The sequence below is a fragment of the Protomyctophum parallelum genome (genome assembly GCF_964188405.1).
Source record: "Protomyctophum parallelum genome assembly, chromosome: 8".
Taxonomy (NCBI): Eukaryota; Metazoa; Chordata; class Actinopteri; order Myctophiformes; family Myctophidae; genus Protomyctophum; species Protomyctophum parallelum.
Window position 1 is genome coordinate 38,604,116 of NC_139703.1, and position 20,374 is coordinate 38,624,489.

A 20,374-nucleotide genomic window follows, 5' to 3' on the forward strand; every position below is an offset into this window, starting at 1 on the left:
AACTAAATGGAAACTAAATGAAAACTAAGCTATACGATGACTAAAACTAAGACTAAATATACTGACAATTTCGTCAACAAATAAAACTAAACCTAAACTAATACTAACACATTCCAGGTGACTAAAATGTGACTAAAACGAATTGAAAACTATTCAAGAGACTATGACTAAAACTAAAATAGAGATTTGCTGCCAAAAACAACACTGATACAGTGACACATACAGTATACGGCGACCCAAAGCACCAGAACTCAAAGAATGCATTTTCTTTTTCAGGAACAGCGACCTTAAGACCCTGCTGGCCATCGGTGGATGGAACTTTGGCACTCCAAAGTGAGTTTTAACCCATTCTGACCTGAGATCAGATTCTAAAAATGTCTTTTACATCCCGACAGTTTTCTGAAAAAGCTATGATTCATCATTCCTCCCCCCCCCCCCTCTCTCTCTCTCTCTGCAGGTTCACAGCCATGGTGGCCAGTGCTGGCAACCGTCAGATCTTCATCAAGAGCGTGATCAAGTTCCTGCGTCAGTACGAGTTTGACGGTCTGGACATCGACTGGGAGTACCCAGGCTCTCGTGGCTCCCCGCCCGCGGACAAGGCTCGCTACACCGTCCTGTGTCAGGTCAGCCTTCTATCACGTGTTACAGCCGAATTTAAATAATCCATGGTACAGTATGTCTCTCCCCAGCCTTAATCCTCTGTGTGTGTGTTCTGTACAGTATGTCTTTGAACCATTTGCCTTGAGCTGGCATAGGTGTAGTATGAGATATTTAATCATTCTCTCAGGTAGACATAGCGAGTTCTCAACCCTATCAGTGCCGGAAGTGCTTCAAAATAGGAGCTCTGGGTGGCCGGGGTTGTCTCAGCGCTTTTACTTTACATTTCTAGCTTACATTGCGATTTTAATTTATACGATATATGATCCAAAAAGCGTTCATATTTTGCGGGAGAGATGGATGAGGAGCAGAAATGAAGCGCCAGCATATCGATCCGTTCATAACCACGGAGAGGCCCTGGATTAGGAGATACGAGTCATTCTTTCCGCCGCGCTAACATGTAAGTCAACGGCAAGCTAATATGAGCCCAGAGCGTAGCATATGGCAGCCGAAAGGCGAACGGGACAAAAAAAAATAGGAAAAATTCTGAATATTCTTATCTCGCCCGTATCATTGAGGATGCGCTAGGACGTCCAGCGACGTCTAAGGCTCAGCTCGTTTTTAATCCTTAAGACGCCCAGGGACGTCTTACGTACAGAAACTGCGATATGTAACTTTTCAGCCATTGCCCTCATACTCCCTTTAGCGCAGCCTCTCGACTGTAGGCCGGGAGAGGCTCATTGTGTCTGTATCGGCCGAGGGAGTCTGTTACAATGTGCTGTACCCCTGGGAGATGGAGTCTGTCCCTGTTACAATGTGCTGTACCCCTGGGAGATGGAGTCTGTCCCTGTTACAATGTGCTGTACCCCTGGGAGATGGAGTCTGTCCCTGTTACAATGTGCTATAGACCCCTGGGAGATGGAGTCTGTCCCTGTTACAATGTGCTATAGACCCCTGGGAGATGGAGTCTGTCCCTGTTACAATGTGCTGTACCCCTGGGAGATGGAGTCTGTCCCTGTTACAATGTGCTGTACCCCTGGGAGATGGAGTCTGTCCCTGTTACAATGTGCTGTACCCCTGGGAGATGGAGTCTGTCCCTGTTACAATGTGCTGTACCCCTGGGAGATGGAGTCTGTCCCTGTTACAATGTGCTATAGACCCCTGGGAGATGGAGTCTGTCCCTGTTACAATGTGCTGTACCCCTGGGAGATGGAGTCTGTCCCTGTTACAATGTGCTGTACCCCTGGGAGATGGAGTCTGTCCCTGTTACAATGTGCTGTACCCCTGGGAGATGGAGTCTGTCCCTGTTACAATGTGCTGTACCCCTGGGAGATGGAGTCTGTCCCTGTTACAATGTGCTGTACCCCTGGGAGATGGAGTCTGTCCCTGTTACAATGTGCTGTACCCCTGGGAGATGGACTGCTGAGGTGGAGGTATACCTTTAGCTCACAGCTTGCCAAGCCGTGCTTCTCCTACGCTATGAGTTGGTGGTGCGGTGCCTGCATGGGATCGAACCCATGACCTTGTGGTGGTCCAAAGGCGAGAGCTCTACCAACTGAGTTACCCGGACTATCTTCCATCCGGTGGAATGTTCTTTTTTCTGACCAAATAGTGTATTTTAGACGGGAGGTGGGGGGCTCAGAGTGTTATCCCACTATGGACAGTATAGGCTTCAAACTTAATCTTAAAACCGTCTTTGTTTTGGTGAGTAGTGAAACTGTATTCATTATTTTTTACCAGAGTCGAGAGGCTGTGCTACCGGAGGTACGCGAGCAATGGCTGAAAAGTAACATACTGTGATGAGTTACGGATAAGTTGAGACACTAACTAACACTAATGCTATGGACCAGAGCTAGGATATGCAGTACAGTATCGGCTCTACAATACAGATGTTCAGATTCAGATACAGTAAACAGAATTCATCGGCAGCACAGAACTACCTAGTCTCCACAACATCTACACCACTCGTTGTATGAGAAAAGCCCACAAATGCCCTGTTCCAACCACTCCCTTCCAAAAATACGCTACCAGAGCATCAAATAATCGTTTCTTCCCCCAGGCAGTCAGGCTGCTGAACAGCTGACCTTGAACTGTATTGCACTGTATTGTCACTTCACTTTGCACTTTTTTGTGTTTTTGTCTTTTTCTTTGCACTATAGATGTTTGTTTTGGTCCTGTGTATATAAGACAGAGAGATACAGAGTATTTATACTCTGTATCTATACATATGACAAATAAACCTGAACCTGAACCTGAATTAGGAGTCAAATAATACTGACACCCTCATCTTTCTGCCCACCTCCTCTCTCTCTCTCTCTGCAGGAGCTGATGACTGCCTTCGAGGCTGAAGGGAAGCAGACCAACCGTCCTCGTCTGATGCTCACCGCGGCCGTCTCTGCTGGAAAGGCAACCATCGTCGCTGGATACGAGATTGCCAAGATCGGACCGTCAGTATAGATAAAACACACCAAGCACATACAGTATGCACAACATTAATGTAGCCTACAGCAGGTGAAACTCCACTGACACTGACTCCTATAAAATGTCCTTTTCACCATGAAGTATCCTGGACTACTTCCATGTGATGACCTACGACTTCCACGGCTCCTGGGAGCACATTCTTGGAGAGAACAGCCCACTGTACAGAGGCCCGTCTGACAAGGGTCCCTTGATCTACTTCAACATGGTGAGTATTAGTGAGGAGATTCCTCTTTACATTGTGTACACTCCACACTCATGTGTAATGTCTCCTTGTCCATATATTAGGACTACGCTATGAACTACTGGAAGAGCCAGGGCGCCCCGGCTGAGAAGCTGCTGGTCGGATTCCCCACCTACGGCCACACCTTCGCCCTGTCTTCCAGAACCCTGACCGCTGTTGGAGATAAGAACAACGGACCTGGGCCCGCTGGCCAGTACACCCGCCAGGCCGGATTCTGGGCCTACTATGAGGTGTGTGTGTGTGGGTGGGTGTGTTTGCGTGTGCACACCATACAGTAGCCTATATGAGTCACAGCCAGTGCATCAGACCAGCTTTCTTCTTTGAAATGGGCTCTAAAATAGAGACAGAGCGAATGCATTTTCCGGCAACGGCATCAGCCGTGGAACACCCATGGCAGGCGGCAGTGTTTCTCGGCGGCATCAGTCCGACACTCTAACCCAAACCCTAAACCTAACCCTAACCGCAAGCACGACGCAACGCATGTCGGACCAACGCACTGCCGTGCAAGAGAGCGGCAGTCGAGTGTCTTAGTGGCGAACGCCTACTGAGTGGCAAAAATCTACTTTCTGGCCTTGACAGCCCATACATCCAAACAGAAAAGTCTTATCTGATTGCATTAAACAAACTCACTGTGCCATGACACTTTTCCACTTGATTGTCCACTCACTTTATGCATGCACATACCCTCTATATACAGGCTGTATATTCTACAGGCATGTGGCGATAACGTGAACTTCCATGCATCCATATCTTCATTCAGATCTGCACCTTCCTGAAGCAAGGCGCCACTCAGGCCTGGGACGCCCCCCAGATGGTGCCTTACGCCTACAACACCCAGACCTGGGTCGGATACGACAACATCAAGAGCTTCAACATTAAGGTGCAACAGTACCGTTTGACTTGATTGTTCAACTTCGTAGCCTTAGCCACAGTGTACTGTACTATTTCACAAGGTACTTATATACAATTCGGTCCGTCTATACACAGATTGACTGGCTGAAGAAGAGCGGTTTCGGTGGAGCCATGGTCTGGAGTCTGGATCTGGACGACTTCAGCGGTACCTTCTGTGGCCAGGGAAAATACCCTCTGATCAACGCCATCAAGACCGGCCTGGGAACCGGAGGCTCTGGTAACATGCTCTCTCTCTCTCTCTCTCAGATGCACGCACGCACACACAAACACAAACACAGGCAAGCTTTAATATTTTCAACAAACATTGCATCAGAGTTCCATATCTCTTGAGACAAACCCACTTTGTCCTCCCATCCCTATAATGCAGGCTGCACAGCTCGCACACAGCCTCTGGCCCCGGTCACCCCCACCCAGCACCCGTCCTGGCACCCAACTCCCCGGCCCCACACCCAGCCCCAGCCCCATCCCCACACCCAGCCCCAGCCCAAGCCTAGTGGAGGCGGTGGCGGTGGTGGTGGAAGCAGCAGCGGAGGATCTGGATTCTGCGCCAGCAAGGCCGGCGGACTCTACCCAGACCCCACCGACAAGAACGCCTACTACAACTGTGCTCAGGGACGTACCTACAAAGAGAACTGCGCTGCCGGCCTCGTGTTCGACACCAGCTGCACCTGCTGCAACTGGGCTTGAACCAGCTCACGGTGGTTCCACTAGTGTTCTGAGGTGACTTGGAGCTGGTTGTTGTAAATATAGTCTGTTAATACAAGACCAATACAAGTCCACTCCACACTGATGGAAATTAAATAAAATGTGTGATTAAAGCAACTTCATGGGAGTGTGTCATTTCAATACCAAACAAAGAACCAAACAATACAAATAAGTTGTTTAATGCAGGGATAATCATTGTCAAAATCATCGTCTTAGATATTCTCACATACACATCATAGGGTGTATATATAGACAGTCACAGCAAGGTGGGAGAGAATCCAGTGTACACAATGCATCATTTAGAAAGCTTAAATATAGTTTAAGATACCGATATTTAAATTCTGTGCCGATACCAATGTTTAAAATGACAATTTTGGCCGATTTGTTTATTTTGTTTGTTGTCATTGAGTCCCCCTTTTGTTCCAGGGAAACGAATACTTCATTATAAAATATATAATATATAATATCATCAGCACACCAACAAAGACAGCCCAACATTACTGCATCACAACAACAGATAAACATTGACTACTAATGTTTAAGACAACACAGAAGCCTCACCCCTGCCAAATGTAAACTATAGGCTACTTGGCAAGCAATAACTCAAACAACAATAAGAAGAAACAAATGTCATGTACAATTTCCTGTACAGGGAAATAAATACTGTACACGGCGTCAATTACTAAAAACACACCCACTGCTGAGGCCAAAGTACTTATGGCGTATACCGCCATTGCCAAAGTCCTTTGTCAATTGAAGCCTAATTTTGATACTGACGCTTAACGCCATTGCCGAAGATCAATGGCAATTGCGCTTTAATAGTGCATTCGATCGAGCGACCCATAATGCTACTTACGTTAGCCGGTTAGCTAGCTGTGTTAGCACAGCACTGGATCGTCCATCTTAGATCGCCGTCGCCATAATAATCCATTCTATCCATTTCTTCCAATCGCCTGTATCTCCTATTCCTTGTCCCAGATGGCATTTTTGGTCAAAACAACGTTTCTTTGACGGCACAGAGCCGACGATGTGGAGCTCTCCAGAGCTCCGGTCTGGATTCACATTGTAAACAAGGCCTGCCCAGCTCTGTGTAGAGTCCTAGGTTATGTCTACTGCTAGTGGACCAGAAATGCGGCTTTTCAAAATAAGAGCTCAAATTAAAAACATGCTGGCAATACATTTTGTTCGACTAAATCAACTGTAGATTTAGTCGACTAAAATCTTATAATATTTAGTCGACTAAAATTAACCACTAAACACTAAAAAATTACAGGTGACTAAAATGTGACTAAAACTAAATTAATTTTCATTCCAAAGAATATGACTAAACTAAAATAGAAATTTGCAGCCAAAAACAACACTGAAACACTGTCAACTTATTTGCAAATATATCCCCATTTGAAAATATACGCCAGGGACCCCCCATAAAAGAAGATTTTTACGGCTCTAGCAGTGATTCTCAACCAGTTTAATTTCAAGGACCCCCAGTTTGACATGCATTAGTCTACGGACCCCCATTTAATGGCATTTATATCTCTGGGACCCCCATTTATATTGTAAAATCAATGTTAATTTAACACTGAGTGTACAAATGGAACCAAATGGACCTGTTGGTTCCATTTGTACACTCTCAGAGTTACAGACCCATAAGGGTCCATTTGGTTACAAACTATAATTTAGCTGGGGACCCCCTGGAACTCCCTCAGGTACCCCTGGGGGTCCCCGGACCCCACTTTGTCCGGGTGTTTGTGTGTGCGTGTGTGCATCAATTTAACAAGGCTGCAGACGATCAGAAATCAGCAGAGAGTGACGTTAGTGGTACTGTACTGTGCTGTGCTACGTGCTCTGCTGTACTGTACTGTACTGTACTGAAGTGGACTGCAAGCCCAGACTTTTTTTCCCTCCTGGAAAATGGCTTTTAATGTTTGCGTTTATAGGCGGGGATAACACCCCTCAAAAAACGACCACAGCACAAATTAACATATAGTGAAGGGCTTATTATTATAACACAGTTATGTGTTGTTGTAAGAAGTTGACCCGAAATAAACACTGTATTTAGTGTACGCACTGTACGGTATTAACTCTTTGTTAATGCTCCCTGGCTTAACATACCCACACTGAACTTTCTCATACCTAAGAAAGAAGGGAAAAAACTGGTGATCTCAGTTCAAATATCATTATCGGTCACGGCTTGAAAAGGTTGAGAACCATTTCAGTGACCTACCATGAAAGTAAACTACATCATATATTATTTGAAATGTCTAGCTGAACATAGTCCCTCGATAAAGATCTGAATAGAGCACCGAAGTCTGACGTCAATATCGGTAGAGGGTGCACTTTTTATTTGTATTGGAATCCCCATAGGGGGGTTTTAGATCGCCTCATTTAAGAACAGTTTGAAAAATAAACATGTCATCCCGGCCGCTTCACTCATATGAATATGAAGAATCAACTGACTGAGAGAAAACGCTAATGTTACTGCTACTGAATTAGTTACATTTTCACTAGAAGCAGACTGTATCATATAGTGACTGACTGTTGCAAACGATACAGAGACACCTCCCTGACAATGACGCCGAGACAGATTGTTTATTTTTGGACCACAACGCTTATATTATATATTATTAAGATCACCCCATGTTATTCTCCATATAGAGAAATTACTTCCGCGAACCAGGGGAATCGAAGGGATGAGCGAGTTACGTCAGGACCTCGGTGCTCTATTGGCTATGTCTTAGACCTGGGACAACTACCCCTCTGTTGCTTTTAATAAAGAGTTGAAGGTTTTCAAAAACATCTCTCGCTCTCTCTCGGGTTAGGTTTGAAGGTATAGTGTTATGTTTAGGTGGTGGAATGTGTAAAAAAAACAACATAACAAAAACAAACTAGTATGACAACCTTTATTTGACTTATAATTGTCAGCAAATCATATCAATATTGAATGGCCCTTGAAAGTTATCAGTACTACTATTAGTAAAGCCAGTGCAGAATAGAAAGCCAACTCCTGACCAAGCAAATTGAAGTGACTGCTGGTTTATCAGAATAACAAACCAGATCAAACATGGTGTTACTGATATGGAGAGGAATGGAGCGTATATATAAGAGGCTTCTGGCCTTCAGTTATATAGTTGTACTGAGGCAACATGGGCAAGCTTCTCATCTGCGTTGGTAAGCTGAGACATTGTTGTGGAGAAGAAATTTTGATTCATTTTGAATTCATTGTCAAAGTTGTTAAACATTATGATTATGATGCATAAAGGCTGCTTGATGATAAAGCACCCTTTTTGTCATAAACTATACCCTTAAAGCGGCAATCTTCTCTTATTTTAATGCACTCTGTATTTTAAACAGATGGTAAACAAAATAACTTCATCTGCAGTCACAGTGGTTGCGCTGCAGTGTGTACTCTAGAGTTTATACCACTGTGTCAATTCATACTGGTTGACTATACATCGCCTGAAGTATGTTTAAGCTTATCTCCCCTGGCCAAGCAGGGGTTTCCGTTTCGTGGAAAGGAGACTAGCTGACATTAAACGTATGGTGTTTTTTGTTACTGAACCAACCCATCCCCAATCTCTCCTAACTCTCTCTCTGCTTGTATTTCTTCTTCTCTTTCTGCAGGACTGGCTCTCCTGCTGCACGTGCAGCTAGGTAAGACTTTGTCCACTTGGTGTGATATGGCAGAATAGAACAGCAAGCCCTATAACTGTATCTCTCTCTCACACCTTGCAGGATCCTCCTACATCCTCTCCTGTTATTTCACCAACTGGGGACAGCATCGTCACGGTGCTGGGAAGTTCATGCCCTCCGACATTGACCCGTGTCTCTGTGACCACCTCATCTATGCCTTCGCTTCAATGGACGACAACATGATCACGACCCTCGAGAAGGACGACGAGCAGTTCTATGCAGAGTTCCAGGCTCTCAAGAACCAGTGAGCACGCATGCACGCACGCACACACACGCAGACACAAGCACACACACACTTGCATGAAGGCATGAGTGCATTTCATTTATGAATCTATTTTTGTTTTTCAGGAACAGTAACCTGAAGACCCTGCTAGCCATTGGTGGTTGGGCCATGGGCACCACAAAGTGAGTATTAACCCATTTTAGGCGGGAACCCCGGGCCCTTTTGGTGTTAGTATTATGTTATACTTTAGCTATTCAAAAATAGCAGATCTACAAGCTCATAGCACGCCACCGAGTGGCGCGCTACGAGCTTGTAGGTCTCCTATTTTTGAAAAATCTAAGAACGACTGACATAGAAACATAGCTTTTTCAGAAAACTGTCAGGATGTAGAAGACATTTATAGGGGGCACGGTGGCACAGTTGGTAGTGCTGTCGCCTCATAGCTAGAAGGTCCTGGGTTCGATTTCCGAGTGCTGTGGGCACTGGCGGCGTGTTCCCTCCTCCGCGTCATCAGTGCCCATACCCGAGGAGGGGTTGGCGATAGGGCCTTTTTGTGTGGAGTTTGCATGTTCTCCCCGTGTCCCCTAGGGTAGATACCCTCACAAAAACATGCCGTAATCCTGGTCTCTAAAACTGGCACTGGGTGAAAAAGAAAAACTGGGTTACAAAATTGTGGGATAAAAATTTAATTAAAAAAAAATAAGAAGTTATTTATAGAATCTGATCTCAGGTTAGAATGTGTTAAGCAAGAGGTCTCCTATCCTCTAGCGACAGGAGCCTCAGGAACGGGTGAAACCATGTCGTCTGACTCTTTCCCGTTGTCTCTCAACTCGTCTCCGACTCCAGGTTCACAAACATGGTGTCCAGTCCTGCGACCCGTCAGACCTTCATCGACAGCGTGATGAAGTTCCTGCGTCAGTACGAGTTTGATGGTCTGGACATCGACTGGGAGTACCCAGCTGGACCTACCAAGGAGCTCTTCACTGTCCTGTGTCAGGTCAGCCTTCTGTCCTGTTAAAACCTACACTAACATGTCCCTGCAGCCTTAGCCTCCGTACCCAGGCTTTTATTTCTGTTCACATTCGACCAATAGGATCCACCGGACAGTACAGTATCGCTTACTGGGACCACGCTGGGCAATTCCTACGCTGTAGAGTGCATGGCTGCAATTAGCTTTTTTTTGCAAAGGTTGGAGATAAAAGCCGTAGCCTACAAAAACAACAAGAACGAAAGACAAGAGAATAGTTATTAATTCTAAATGCAGTACACATTTCCGAAAGACAAGGAAATAGTTATTCATTCTAAATGCAGTACACATTTCCTACTTCTTAATAAAGGAGTATTTTCCATCCTAATACTGACCGCCTCATCTTTCTCCATCACCACCTCCTCGTCTCTCTGCAGGAGATGATGGCTGCCTTCGAGGCTGAAGGGAAGCAGACCAACCGTCCTCGTCTGATGCTCACCGCTGCCGTCGCTGGAGGAAAGCAGAACATCGACACTGCATACCAGATTCCCCAACTCGGAGCGTCAGTATAACACACAAACACACATCAAACACTGAGACAATTTACAATTTAGGCATTTAGCAGACGCTCTTAATCCAGAGCGACTTACATTAAGCAATAACAAAAGCATGGCATACATCACATACATAAACAGTAGTTATCATGAATCATGTATAAACTAAGAATGTAACAGTGGAGTATCTATGTAAACTATACATACTATACTATATATTATACATGTGTACTATAAAGTGCTATGACTACATAAAATGCAATTCTAGTGCTGTCTACGTAACGAGCTATAAGTCTGTTTAAAATACTATCTAAGTCTACATAAAGTGCTATCTAAGGGGCTAGGCTAGGGCATGGAGCACATACAGGGATTAACATACAAACACAAGCATAGCATATAGAGGAGTACTATGTTTTTTTAAATAAACCACAAGAAACCAGACTTCTGTTGTCCTTTTTATCCCAGTATCCTGGACTACTTCCATGTGATGACCTACGACTACCAGAGTTCCACCACCAACACAGAGAACAGCCCCCTGTTCAGTGACCCAGCTGACCACGGCTGGATGCGTGAATACTACAATGTGGTGAGTGAGTGCGATCAGTGTTGTTTTCGTCAACGAAAACTACGACGAAACATGTTCGTCGACTACAACTGACGGAAACTAAATGGAAACTAAATGAAAATTAAGCTATGATGACTAAAACTAAGACTAAATATACTGACAATTTCGTCAACAAATGTTAGGAAGGGACTAGTGGACAGGAGATCCAGTATAAGTCATTTTACACTTGTATTGGCTGCATGCTGAAAATAGCTGATCTACAAGCTCACAACGTGTCGCGCATCAAGGCCCGCCAAAACACATTTTAGTCAACTAAATCAACTGTAGATTTAGTTGACTAAAATCCTATGACATTTAGTCGACTACAACTAGACTAACAGAAAGACATTCCAGGTGACTAAAATGTGACTAAATTAAACTAAATGAAAACTACAGTATTCAAGAGACGGCTAAAATGGAAATGTACAATGTGATGAATAAATGTTTGCACTGCAAAGAATGGTTGCTGTTGATGCCAGTATGTTTCCTCCTTCCATATAGGACTACGCTATGAACTACTGGAAGAGCCTGGGCGCCCCGGCGGAGAAGCTGCTGGTTGGCTTCGCCACCTACGGCCACGACTATTGGTCCGGCGGCCCCAGCGCTATCGGTGCTTTCAACGGTGGCACGGGACCACCCGGACCCTTCACTGCTCAGAGAGGGTTCTGGTCCTACTATGAGGTGGGTTCATGTGTTTGGTCCGACGGAGCATTGGTTCCGAACGACAACCTACCTCAAACCCTCACCCTAACCCTAACCTCCCCCGGGGCAGCACACCTAAACCTAACCCCAACCCTCTCCCGACCCCCAACGCACCTCTGACCAATGCTCCTTCGAACCAATGCTCCGTCGGACCATAGTAGGCCTATGCCTCCCCTATGAGGTAGGGTTGTGGAAGATGTGTTCACCAAGTATTCATCTCATGCATCCGATAACCGATAACATTGGAAGTGCATTGCGCATGCGATGCGTGATGTGCAATGACAGAAGACGACTCACTCAGTGTCTTGTCTCTGACCTTTGTTCAGAAAGGCCTCACTCACAGTCACACCTAAAGACACACGCAAGACACACTTGTGTTCTGTGTGTCATGGCCGCCTCAATGCATTTCCAATGGGAGTCACATGGTTTGAAGACACAACCTTGTTGCATGGGCGGGGGGGAGGGCGGGGGGGCAGAAGACAGCCATCCAACAAGGTTGTGTCATGAAACCATGTGACAGAAATGTGTCTTAGGTGTGAGCGAGGCCAAAAGCAGCATGACGACAATCCATCTTGTGTAATAATAAGCCAAACCATATTTGTGACTTTAAAGGCTGCTTTTAAGCTTTGATTCTTTCAGTTGATCCTTTCTGATCAAAGCAAAAGATTGAAATTATTAGTACCTAATGTTTCAGTAGCTTTAGCTCGAGGCAACTATATACGCTTGGCTCGTCCGTGTTTGTCGCGGCATGCATCGCTTGAATAACGATGATAATTAAAAGTATTTGTGGCTCTGTAGTGTTCTCCTTTGTGACAGGAGACAGTATGGCCAGTAACGGCCATAACCAATACAAATTATAATGCAAATTGAAAGGGGTAAAATTTGCCTGTTCAAAGGCCAGACCCCTGATATTTTCAGCAAGTCTGACCACTGACGCACGCGCGTGCTCGCGCACGCACGCATGCACGCACGCATGCACTCACGCACGCACGCACGCACGCATGCACTCACGCACGCACGCATTATACAGGCTGTATTGTACATGCATCTGACAATAAAGAACCTTGAACCTTGAATCTAAAATCTCTACCTTCCTTCCTTCAGATCTGCGACTTCATTAAGAAGGGAGCCTCGCAGGGATGGGACGCCCCCCAGGATGTCCCTTATGCCTACAACGGCCATTTATGGGTTGGATACGACAACCCCAGGAGCTACCAGATCAAGGTGCAGCGTTAATATTCAGATCTGTAGTCACTGTCTACTCTACTGTATGTCCTGTGTTATACTTACTGTACCACTATATCCGTCTACAGGCCGACTGGCTGAAGAAGAGCGGTTTTGGTGGAGGTTTTGTCTGGAGTCTGGACATGGACGACTTCAGCGGCACCTTCTGTGGCGAGGGAAAATACCCTCTGATCAGCACCCTCAAGAAGGGCCTGGGAGCCGGAGCTGGTAAGATGCACTCTTACTCGCACACGCACGCACACACACACACACACACACACACACACACACACACACACACACACACACACACACACACATAAAACCAGACGCAACTTGTACACATACTGTATCCGAGTTACATCTCCTGACATACATATATTCTCTATGTCCTCCTTCTCTAATGCAGGCTGCAAATCCCGCCCACAACCTCTGCCCCCAGTCACCCCCACACAGCACCCAGCTCCCCAACCCCAACCACAGCCCAAACCTCAGCCCAAACCTCAGCCACAGCCCAAGCCCCAGCCTAGTGGAGGTGGTGGAAGCAGCAGTGGTGGAGGATCTGGATGGTGCGCTGGCAAGAGCAACGGACTCTACCCAAACCCCACCGACCAGAACCACTACTACAACTGTGCCCAGGGACGTACCTATGAAGAGAGCTGCGCTGCCGGCCTCGTGTTCGACACCAGCTGCAGCTGCTGCAACTGGGCTTGAACGAGGTCACGGTTCCACGTTGTCTTAGTTGCTCTTTAGGAGCATTTGAGCTGTGTGTAAATATTATCTTAACCCTAGCCTATAGACCGATTCCGTACCGGTTTCATGGTCGCAGCCTACGTATTTCCTGTAGGCGGACTCGACATAGCTGCAGGGGTAAAACCCTCACCAGGCGCACCTCTTCCACTACAGTGAACGGCAGAGTGACTGATGTTAGTTTGCCTCAAACTTTACTCCTTTACCTGCTTTTTTACTAACACTAACATTACAAAGATGCCCAAAACATCGAGATGAACCTGTGTAGTTTATGGCTGCTCCAACAGTAGTGGCAACATAACAAATAAAATAAAACGGAATGTCTAATATCCACCGCGATGGCTGAGACCAGAGCCATTGAGTAATGGTTGAGACAAAGCAGTGAAGAATCCTGCAAGATACATAATTTCAGTCTTACCCAATACCCAATCTTTCTGTTTTATGAACACAAGGCTGCTGTATTTTATACCTCATACTAAGCATTTAAAGTATGAGGTATAAAGTACAGCAGCCTTGTGTTAATAAAACAGAAATATTTGGTATTGGGTAAGACTGGCGTTATGTATCTTTCACTGCTTCGTCTCAACCATTACTCAATGGCTCTGGTCTCCGCCATCGCGGTGGATATTAGACATTCCGTTTTTATTTTATTTTTATGTTGCCACTACTGTTGGAGCAGCCATAAACTACACAGGTTCATCTCGATGTTCTGGGCATCTTTGTAATGTTAGTGTTAGTAAAAAAGCAGGTAAAGGAGTAAAGTTTGAGGCAAACTAACATCAGTCACTCTGCCGTTCACTGTAGTGGAAGAGGTGCGCCTGGTGAGGGTTGTACTCCCGCAGCTATGTCGAGTCCGCCTACAGGAAATACGTAGGCTGCGACCATGAAACCGGTACGGAATCGGTCTATAGACCATGCTGTCTAGTGATCACTGATGGGAATAAAGTCAAAGCAACTGGGACTGTCTAAGTTATTCTTCCTATCTGCCTTCCTCTCGTCCAGTTATATGTCTCCTCTCGAGTGTTAATCAATTCGGAGAAACTTGTTATAACGGTAATATAAATGGTGTTTATACCGCAGTAGAACTTGAAGAAGAAAGCAAAAGCGAGCACTCGGTTGAGTAATTCCACGTAATAAAGTAACGGGTGCACAATTCTAGAAGATATAAGCCAATCAAATATTCTAATCAAATATATCAAAAAATATTACATTAGAAAAGTCATCATGGTAATGTAGTCACAGTATTGCTTGATATAGCTATTGTTATCGATGTATTTTTTTGTTTTTTTACCCCCTGGATAAAATAATCAAATGTTTTCTTAAACAAAATCGACTATTGTTATTTAGGTGAGATTATAACAGATCATATATCTGTGGTGGTATCATCCAGGTTGAGTATCTATTATCTCTAAACAGTGAAGTGAAAAATATTGTATTTTAAAGAAAACTCTGGTACACAGGCAAAACATATAAATGACATGTTTAAATATGTAATTTAATAGCGTAATTATTGTAAGAAAATGCCTTGTTTGGGAGAAAAACATGACAGGCAACTGGACCTTGCTCTAAGTCTAAGTCAAACCTGCCACTGGACTGGTGTTTTTAATGCCTCCAAGTAGCCTACATATCTAGGGTAAGATTTACAGAACCTCGTAAATTCCCACACATGTTTGTGATATGGCAAAAATTCTTGTACATTTGGGAGTTTTTGATCGTAGGGTAAATTAAAGTGATCTGTCAACAGTGAATGAAATGTTTCACAGATTGTGTCTTTGAACAAACGGGCAAACAAACGAACTATTTGAATAGTTGTCAGAACATCATATCAATATTGAATCACACTTAAACGTTATCAACGGAACATGCAAAGCCAGTGGAATTTATCAAACTCCTGACCAAGCAAATGAATGAGGTGATTTATCAGAGTAATGAAGCCAGCTCAAACATGGTTTGCTGATAATGAGAGGAATATACGAGGCATAGCTCGGGCACTTAGTTGTACTGAGGCAACATGGGTAAGCTTCTCATCTGCGTTGGTATGGTGATGTTTGTTTGGTTGTTGAAAACACACTGTCCTGTTGTTTTTGAAGAAGCATTTAACTGTAAAATGAGATGATCTTGATCTGGAAAAGGAATCTATTGTGTTCAAAGAAACATTCATATGACGCATAACGATTAATTTATACTTGATCGACATTTTGAGTATAGCCTACAGTACGTGCTGTCATATTAATTACAATTAAGCTTAACATTTTATGCAAATTATTCTAATCATTATAGAGCACGTATAACTAGTATCTGCACCGGTTGAAGGTGGTCTAGCCACTCTTCCATTGAGAAATGTAGTCCATGGTGTCGGAAAGAACACCAATTCTGCTACTGCATAATTGCAATATCTCCCCTATAGCCAAACAAATAAATTAAATAAAGGGATTCCATCCTATTCGAAAAGCAGCTGTAAAACTGACTGCTTATCCTTACTAAACCCCCACCTCTCTCTGCTTGTGTCTCTCTGCAGGACTGGCTCTCCTGCTGCACGTGCAGCTATAGGTAAGACTTTGTCCACTTGGTGTGATAATACTCTCAAACAGCAGAAAGAAAACATATCAACCACCTAACTGCATGTCTCACACCTTGCAGGATCCTCCTACATCCTCTCATGTTATTTCACCAACTGGGGACAGTACCGTCCCGGTGCTGGGAAGTACATGGTCAGCGACATTGACCCGTGTCTCTGTGACCACCTCATCTATGCCTTCACTGGAATGGACAACAACATGAGCAGTTCCAGCAGATTTCCAGGCTCTCAAGAAACAGTGAGAGAGCATGCATGCACGCACTATTTAGGCATGAGAACTCAGTGTGTCTTTTCTTTACATTATTTTTTATTTTTCAGGAACACTAATCTGAAGACCCTGCTAGCCATTGGTGGCTGGGCCATGGGCACCTCAAAGTGAGTATACTATATGGCTTGGCAATATCCGTTGTACTGTAGGAACTAGGAAAGCGCCTGCATGGGACCCAGACAGACAGGGGAAGGGGAAACCCTTTGCTTGTACAGTTTGTGGTAAAAGCTTTGCTCAAACTTTATTTTTCCTTTTTCCCACCTTAATCCCCCCTCCCTCCTCTTCTTCTCTTTCTTTCTTTCTTTCTTTCTTTCTTTCTTTCTTTCTTTCTTTCTTTCATTCTTTCTTTCTTTCTTTCTTTCTTTCTTTCTTGCATGCACAAAAACAAATTTCAGCCAATGTTTTACTTGTAAAACTGTGATGTAACGAGACTGATTCTATGAAAAAAGAGGATCAATAACTCCAGTGACAGGGTACTCGATTCTCTCTCTCTCTCTCTCTCTCTCTCTCTCTCTCTCTCTCTCTCTCCAGGTTCACAGCCATGGTGTCCAGTCCTGCTAACCGTCAGACCTTCATCGACAGCGTGATCAAGTTCCTGCGTCAGTACGAGTTTGATGGTCTGGACATCGACTGGGAGTACCCTGTTGGACCTACCAAGGAGCTCTTCACTGTTGTGTGACAGGTCAGCCTTCTATCACAGGGCTGTCTCAAGCCTACAGTAACTTACATAGTTCATCTTCTGTACTATAGTTTGCACTTTAAAACGTGGTCGGGAGCAGCAGCTGCCTGTTGTGCAGACTTATTCTGCTGCTACAGTATGAAAATGTTTTTGTCCTCCACCAGCAATTAACATTCTCTTTTGAATCAGTATTCTGTATCTTTGAATCATTTTGCCTTAATCTCGTTCCAACCCCGAGGGAGGCTATTGTTGTCAAAACGTTGGTGTCTTTTAAATCATTTTTGCATCGTGGCTAATAAGAGTTGTCCTTCTCAACATTATAGCCCTCTGTGGTCAGCACCTTTCCTGTGTTTTCCTTAGTTCATCTTGTTATATGCAATATTTAATTATTCTCTCAGTAGTCGGTAGACAGTATCACTTTGCTGATTTATGCGTATGCATAATGCCGTATGCTCACTGTATGCTCTTATGCTTATGCATTATGTTGAGAATAATAATATAGATAATATATTGCTAGATACAATACAATGTCCTACTTCTGTAGGCGTAAAATAAATTACATTCTTTAGGATAATACCGTCAGCCTCCACTAGGGCATTAAGCAACTAGTCGACTAGTTTACTAGTCGACTAGTAAATCCACTAGTCGACCAACTACATTTTGTACATTTTGTAGGCCTCAAGATCAGGTAGATTATAGTTATGGTCTCCAATGTACACAGTTTTTAAATGTACACATAAATATATATATTTTTACATAATACGTAGTTAAACAACTAGTCGACTAGTAAACTAGGCAACTAGTCAACTAGTAAAAATGACTAGAAGTGAATGCCGTAGCCTCCACTCTCTCCTTGATCACTGCCACCTCCTGTCTCTCTGCAGGAGCTGGTGTCTGCCTTCGAGGCTGAAGGTAAGCAGACCAACCGTCCTCGTCTGATGCTCACCGCTGCAGTCTCTGGTGGAAAGCCAGTCTGGATACCAGATTCCCCAGCTCGGAACGTCAGTATAGTCAAAGTCATACGTTTTGTCACACACGTTACCGCAGTGCAATTTGTTCTCCGCATTTGACCCATCTCTTGGAGCGGTGAGCCGCAGCCAAGGAGCGGTGAGCTGCAGCCGTGCCGACGTGCCGTGCTCGGGAATCATTTGATTACTAGTAGATTTGACCCCCCAATCCAACCCTTTGATGCGGAGTGCCAAGCATAGAGGCATTGGGTCCCATTTTTACAGTCTTTAGTATGACCCGGCCGGGGATCGAACCCCAACCTCACAGTTTCAGGGCGGACACTCTAACCACAAGGCCACTGTCTGGCCACAGTATGTATTATACAAAATACATACTGTAAGATAGTTAAAATAGTAATAAATCCATAAATCCAAGATTACATCATGAACGTAAATGGCACAACAAAGTCAGTGTATTACTAACATAATATCATCATTATTAAGACCTTAAAGATGGAAGGCTGTGATCCACAGCTGTTGCATGTGTTGTATGATGAAGGGGGAGGGGTTAGGTGAGGGTATGATATTGTGATGACACTAACGTGGTGCATTTCGATTGGGCCTTTTGACTCAAAGGCTTTCAAGCTTTCAGGAAGAGACCAAAAATACACATAGGGAAGACATATTTCAATATTCTAAACACACCTGGGGGTCTATTATAATAATGTTAACAGTCCATAGACACATACAAAACAGAAAAAGTACACATATCACGTCACTCCATCTTTAATAAGGCTAGAGACACACATGCACATACATCGCATAAGACATACAAATCAGACATAAAGGCCCGTCAAAAACTATCGATGACATCGAAGACATGTCGGAATAATATCAACGTCTGATACGATGTGACTTCTAATCGCCACAACCTAACATAACATTATTGAATTGCACTTGAAAGTTATCAGGACAATAATAGCAAAGGCAGTGGAAAAGTATCAACTCCTGAGTAAGCAAATGCAAATGAATGTGGTGACTGACTGCTGCGGTTTATCAGAATAACAAAGCCAGATCAAACATGGTTTACTGATATGGAGAGGAATGGAAGGTATATAAGAGGCTTCTGGCCTTCAGTTAGCTGTACTGAGGCAACATGGGCAAGCTTCTCATCTGCGTTGGTAAGCTGAGACATAGAACATTCTCCCTTTGCTTTTGCAGAGGAAATTATCTGGTTACATCAGCATGCATAACGACTTATTCATACTTAAATAATACATATATTTTGCGTATATGTAATATATAAATCCTTCTTAACGGTACAATCTGGATTTTTTTAAGCATAAAACTTTAAAACAGTCTGTATGGTACAGCCTTTTTACCATAATTTCAATAATAACTAGCACGTCTGCAGTGGTTGGAGGTGGTCTAGCTATAGCCTAACCTGACTCTGCCAGATTGCGGCAGTATTGAGTTCACCAGTTCCCTCCTCCTACCTTGATCTGGTCTGTCTCAGTTCCCTCCTCCTACCTTGATCTGGTCTGTCTCAGTTCCCTCCTCCTACCTTGATCTGGTCTGTCTCAGTTCCCTCCTCCTACCTTGATCTGGTCTGTCTCTAGTTCCCTCCTCCTACCTTGACCTGGTCTCTCTCTAGTTCCCTCCTCCTACCTTGATCTGGTCTGTCTCTAGTTCCCTCCTCCTACCTTGACCTGGTCTCTCTCTAGTTCCCTCCTCCTACCTTGACCTGGTCTCTCTCTAGTTCCCTCCTCCTACCTTGACCTGGTCTCTCTAGTTCCCTCCTCCTACCTTGACCTGGTCTCTCTAGTTCCCTCCTCCTACCTTGACCTGGTCTCTCTAGTTCCCTCCTCCTACCTTGACCTGGTCTCTCTAGTTCCCTCCTCCTACCTTGACCTGGTCTCTCTAGTTCCCTCCTCCTACCTTGACCTGGTCTCTCTAGTTCCCTCCTCCTACCTTGACCTGGTCTCTCTAGTTCCCTCCTCCTACCTTGACCTGGTCTCTCTCTAGTTCCCTCCTCCTACCTTGACCTGGTCTCTCTCTAGTTCCCTCCTCCTACCTTGACCTGGTCTCTCTCTAGTTCCCTCCTCCTACCTTGACCTGGTCTCTCTCTAGTTCCCTCCTCCTACCTTGATCTGGTCTCTCTCAAGCAGAAACGATGAACCGGAAGCAGCGGGACATAAATCTGATATCTCCGTAATAAATTTGTGTTGTAGTCTTGTTAGCTTGTGTTTACA

General features: G+C 44.5%; 1 protein-coding gene across 2 annotated transcripts in view; it reads left to right on the top strand.

Moving 5' to 3' along the window:
• Window positions 1-20,374, top strand: part of LOC310863635 (acidic mammalian chitinase-like) — a 34,757-nt gene that overhangs the window by 436 nt on the left and 13,947 nt on the right. Inside the window, exons 2-18 of one of the 2 annotated variants that reach the window (XM_083772112.1) lie at window positions 277-333; window positions 458-623; window positions 2,920-3,044; window positions 3,160-3,283; window positions 3,364-3,549; window positions 4,080-4,199; window positions 4,307-4,448; window positions 8,558-8,587; window positions 8,669-8,870; window positions 8,975-9,031; window positions 9,696-9,846; window positions 10,254-10,378; window positions 10,836-10,956; window positions 11,476-11,655; window positions 12,781-12,900; window positions 12,990-13,128; window positions 13,310-13,435. In XM_083772112.1, the coding sequence (XP_083628238.1) occupies window positions 277-333; window positions 458-623; window positions 2,920-3,044; window positions 3,160-3,283; window positions 3,364-3,549; window positions 4,080-4,199; window positions 4,307-4,448; window positions 8,558-8,587; window positions 8,669-8,870; window positions 8,975-9,031; window positions 9,696-9,846; window positions 10,254-10,378; window positions 10,836-10,956; window positions 11,476-11,655; window positions 12,781-12,900; window positions 12,990-13,128; window positions 13,310-13,435 (2,171 nt within the window). Of the gene's footprint in view, window positions 1-276; window positions 334-457; window positions 624-2,919; window positions 3,045-3,159; window positions 3,284-3,363; window positions 3,550-4,079; window positions 4,200-4,306; window positions 4,449-8,557; window positions 8,588-8,668; window positions 8,871-8,974; window positions 9,032-9,695; window positions 9,847-10,253; window positions 10,379-10,835; window positions 10,957-11,475; window positions 11,656-12,780; window positions 12,901-12,989; window positions 13,129-13,309; window positions 13,673-20,374 lie in introns of those variants that run through there. The other variant, XM_083772111.1, reaches the window with a different exon arrangement.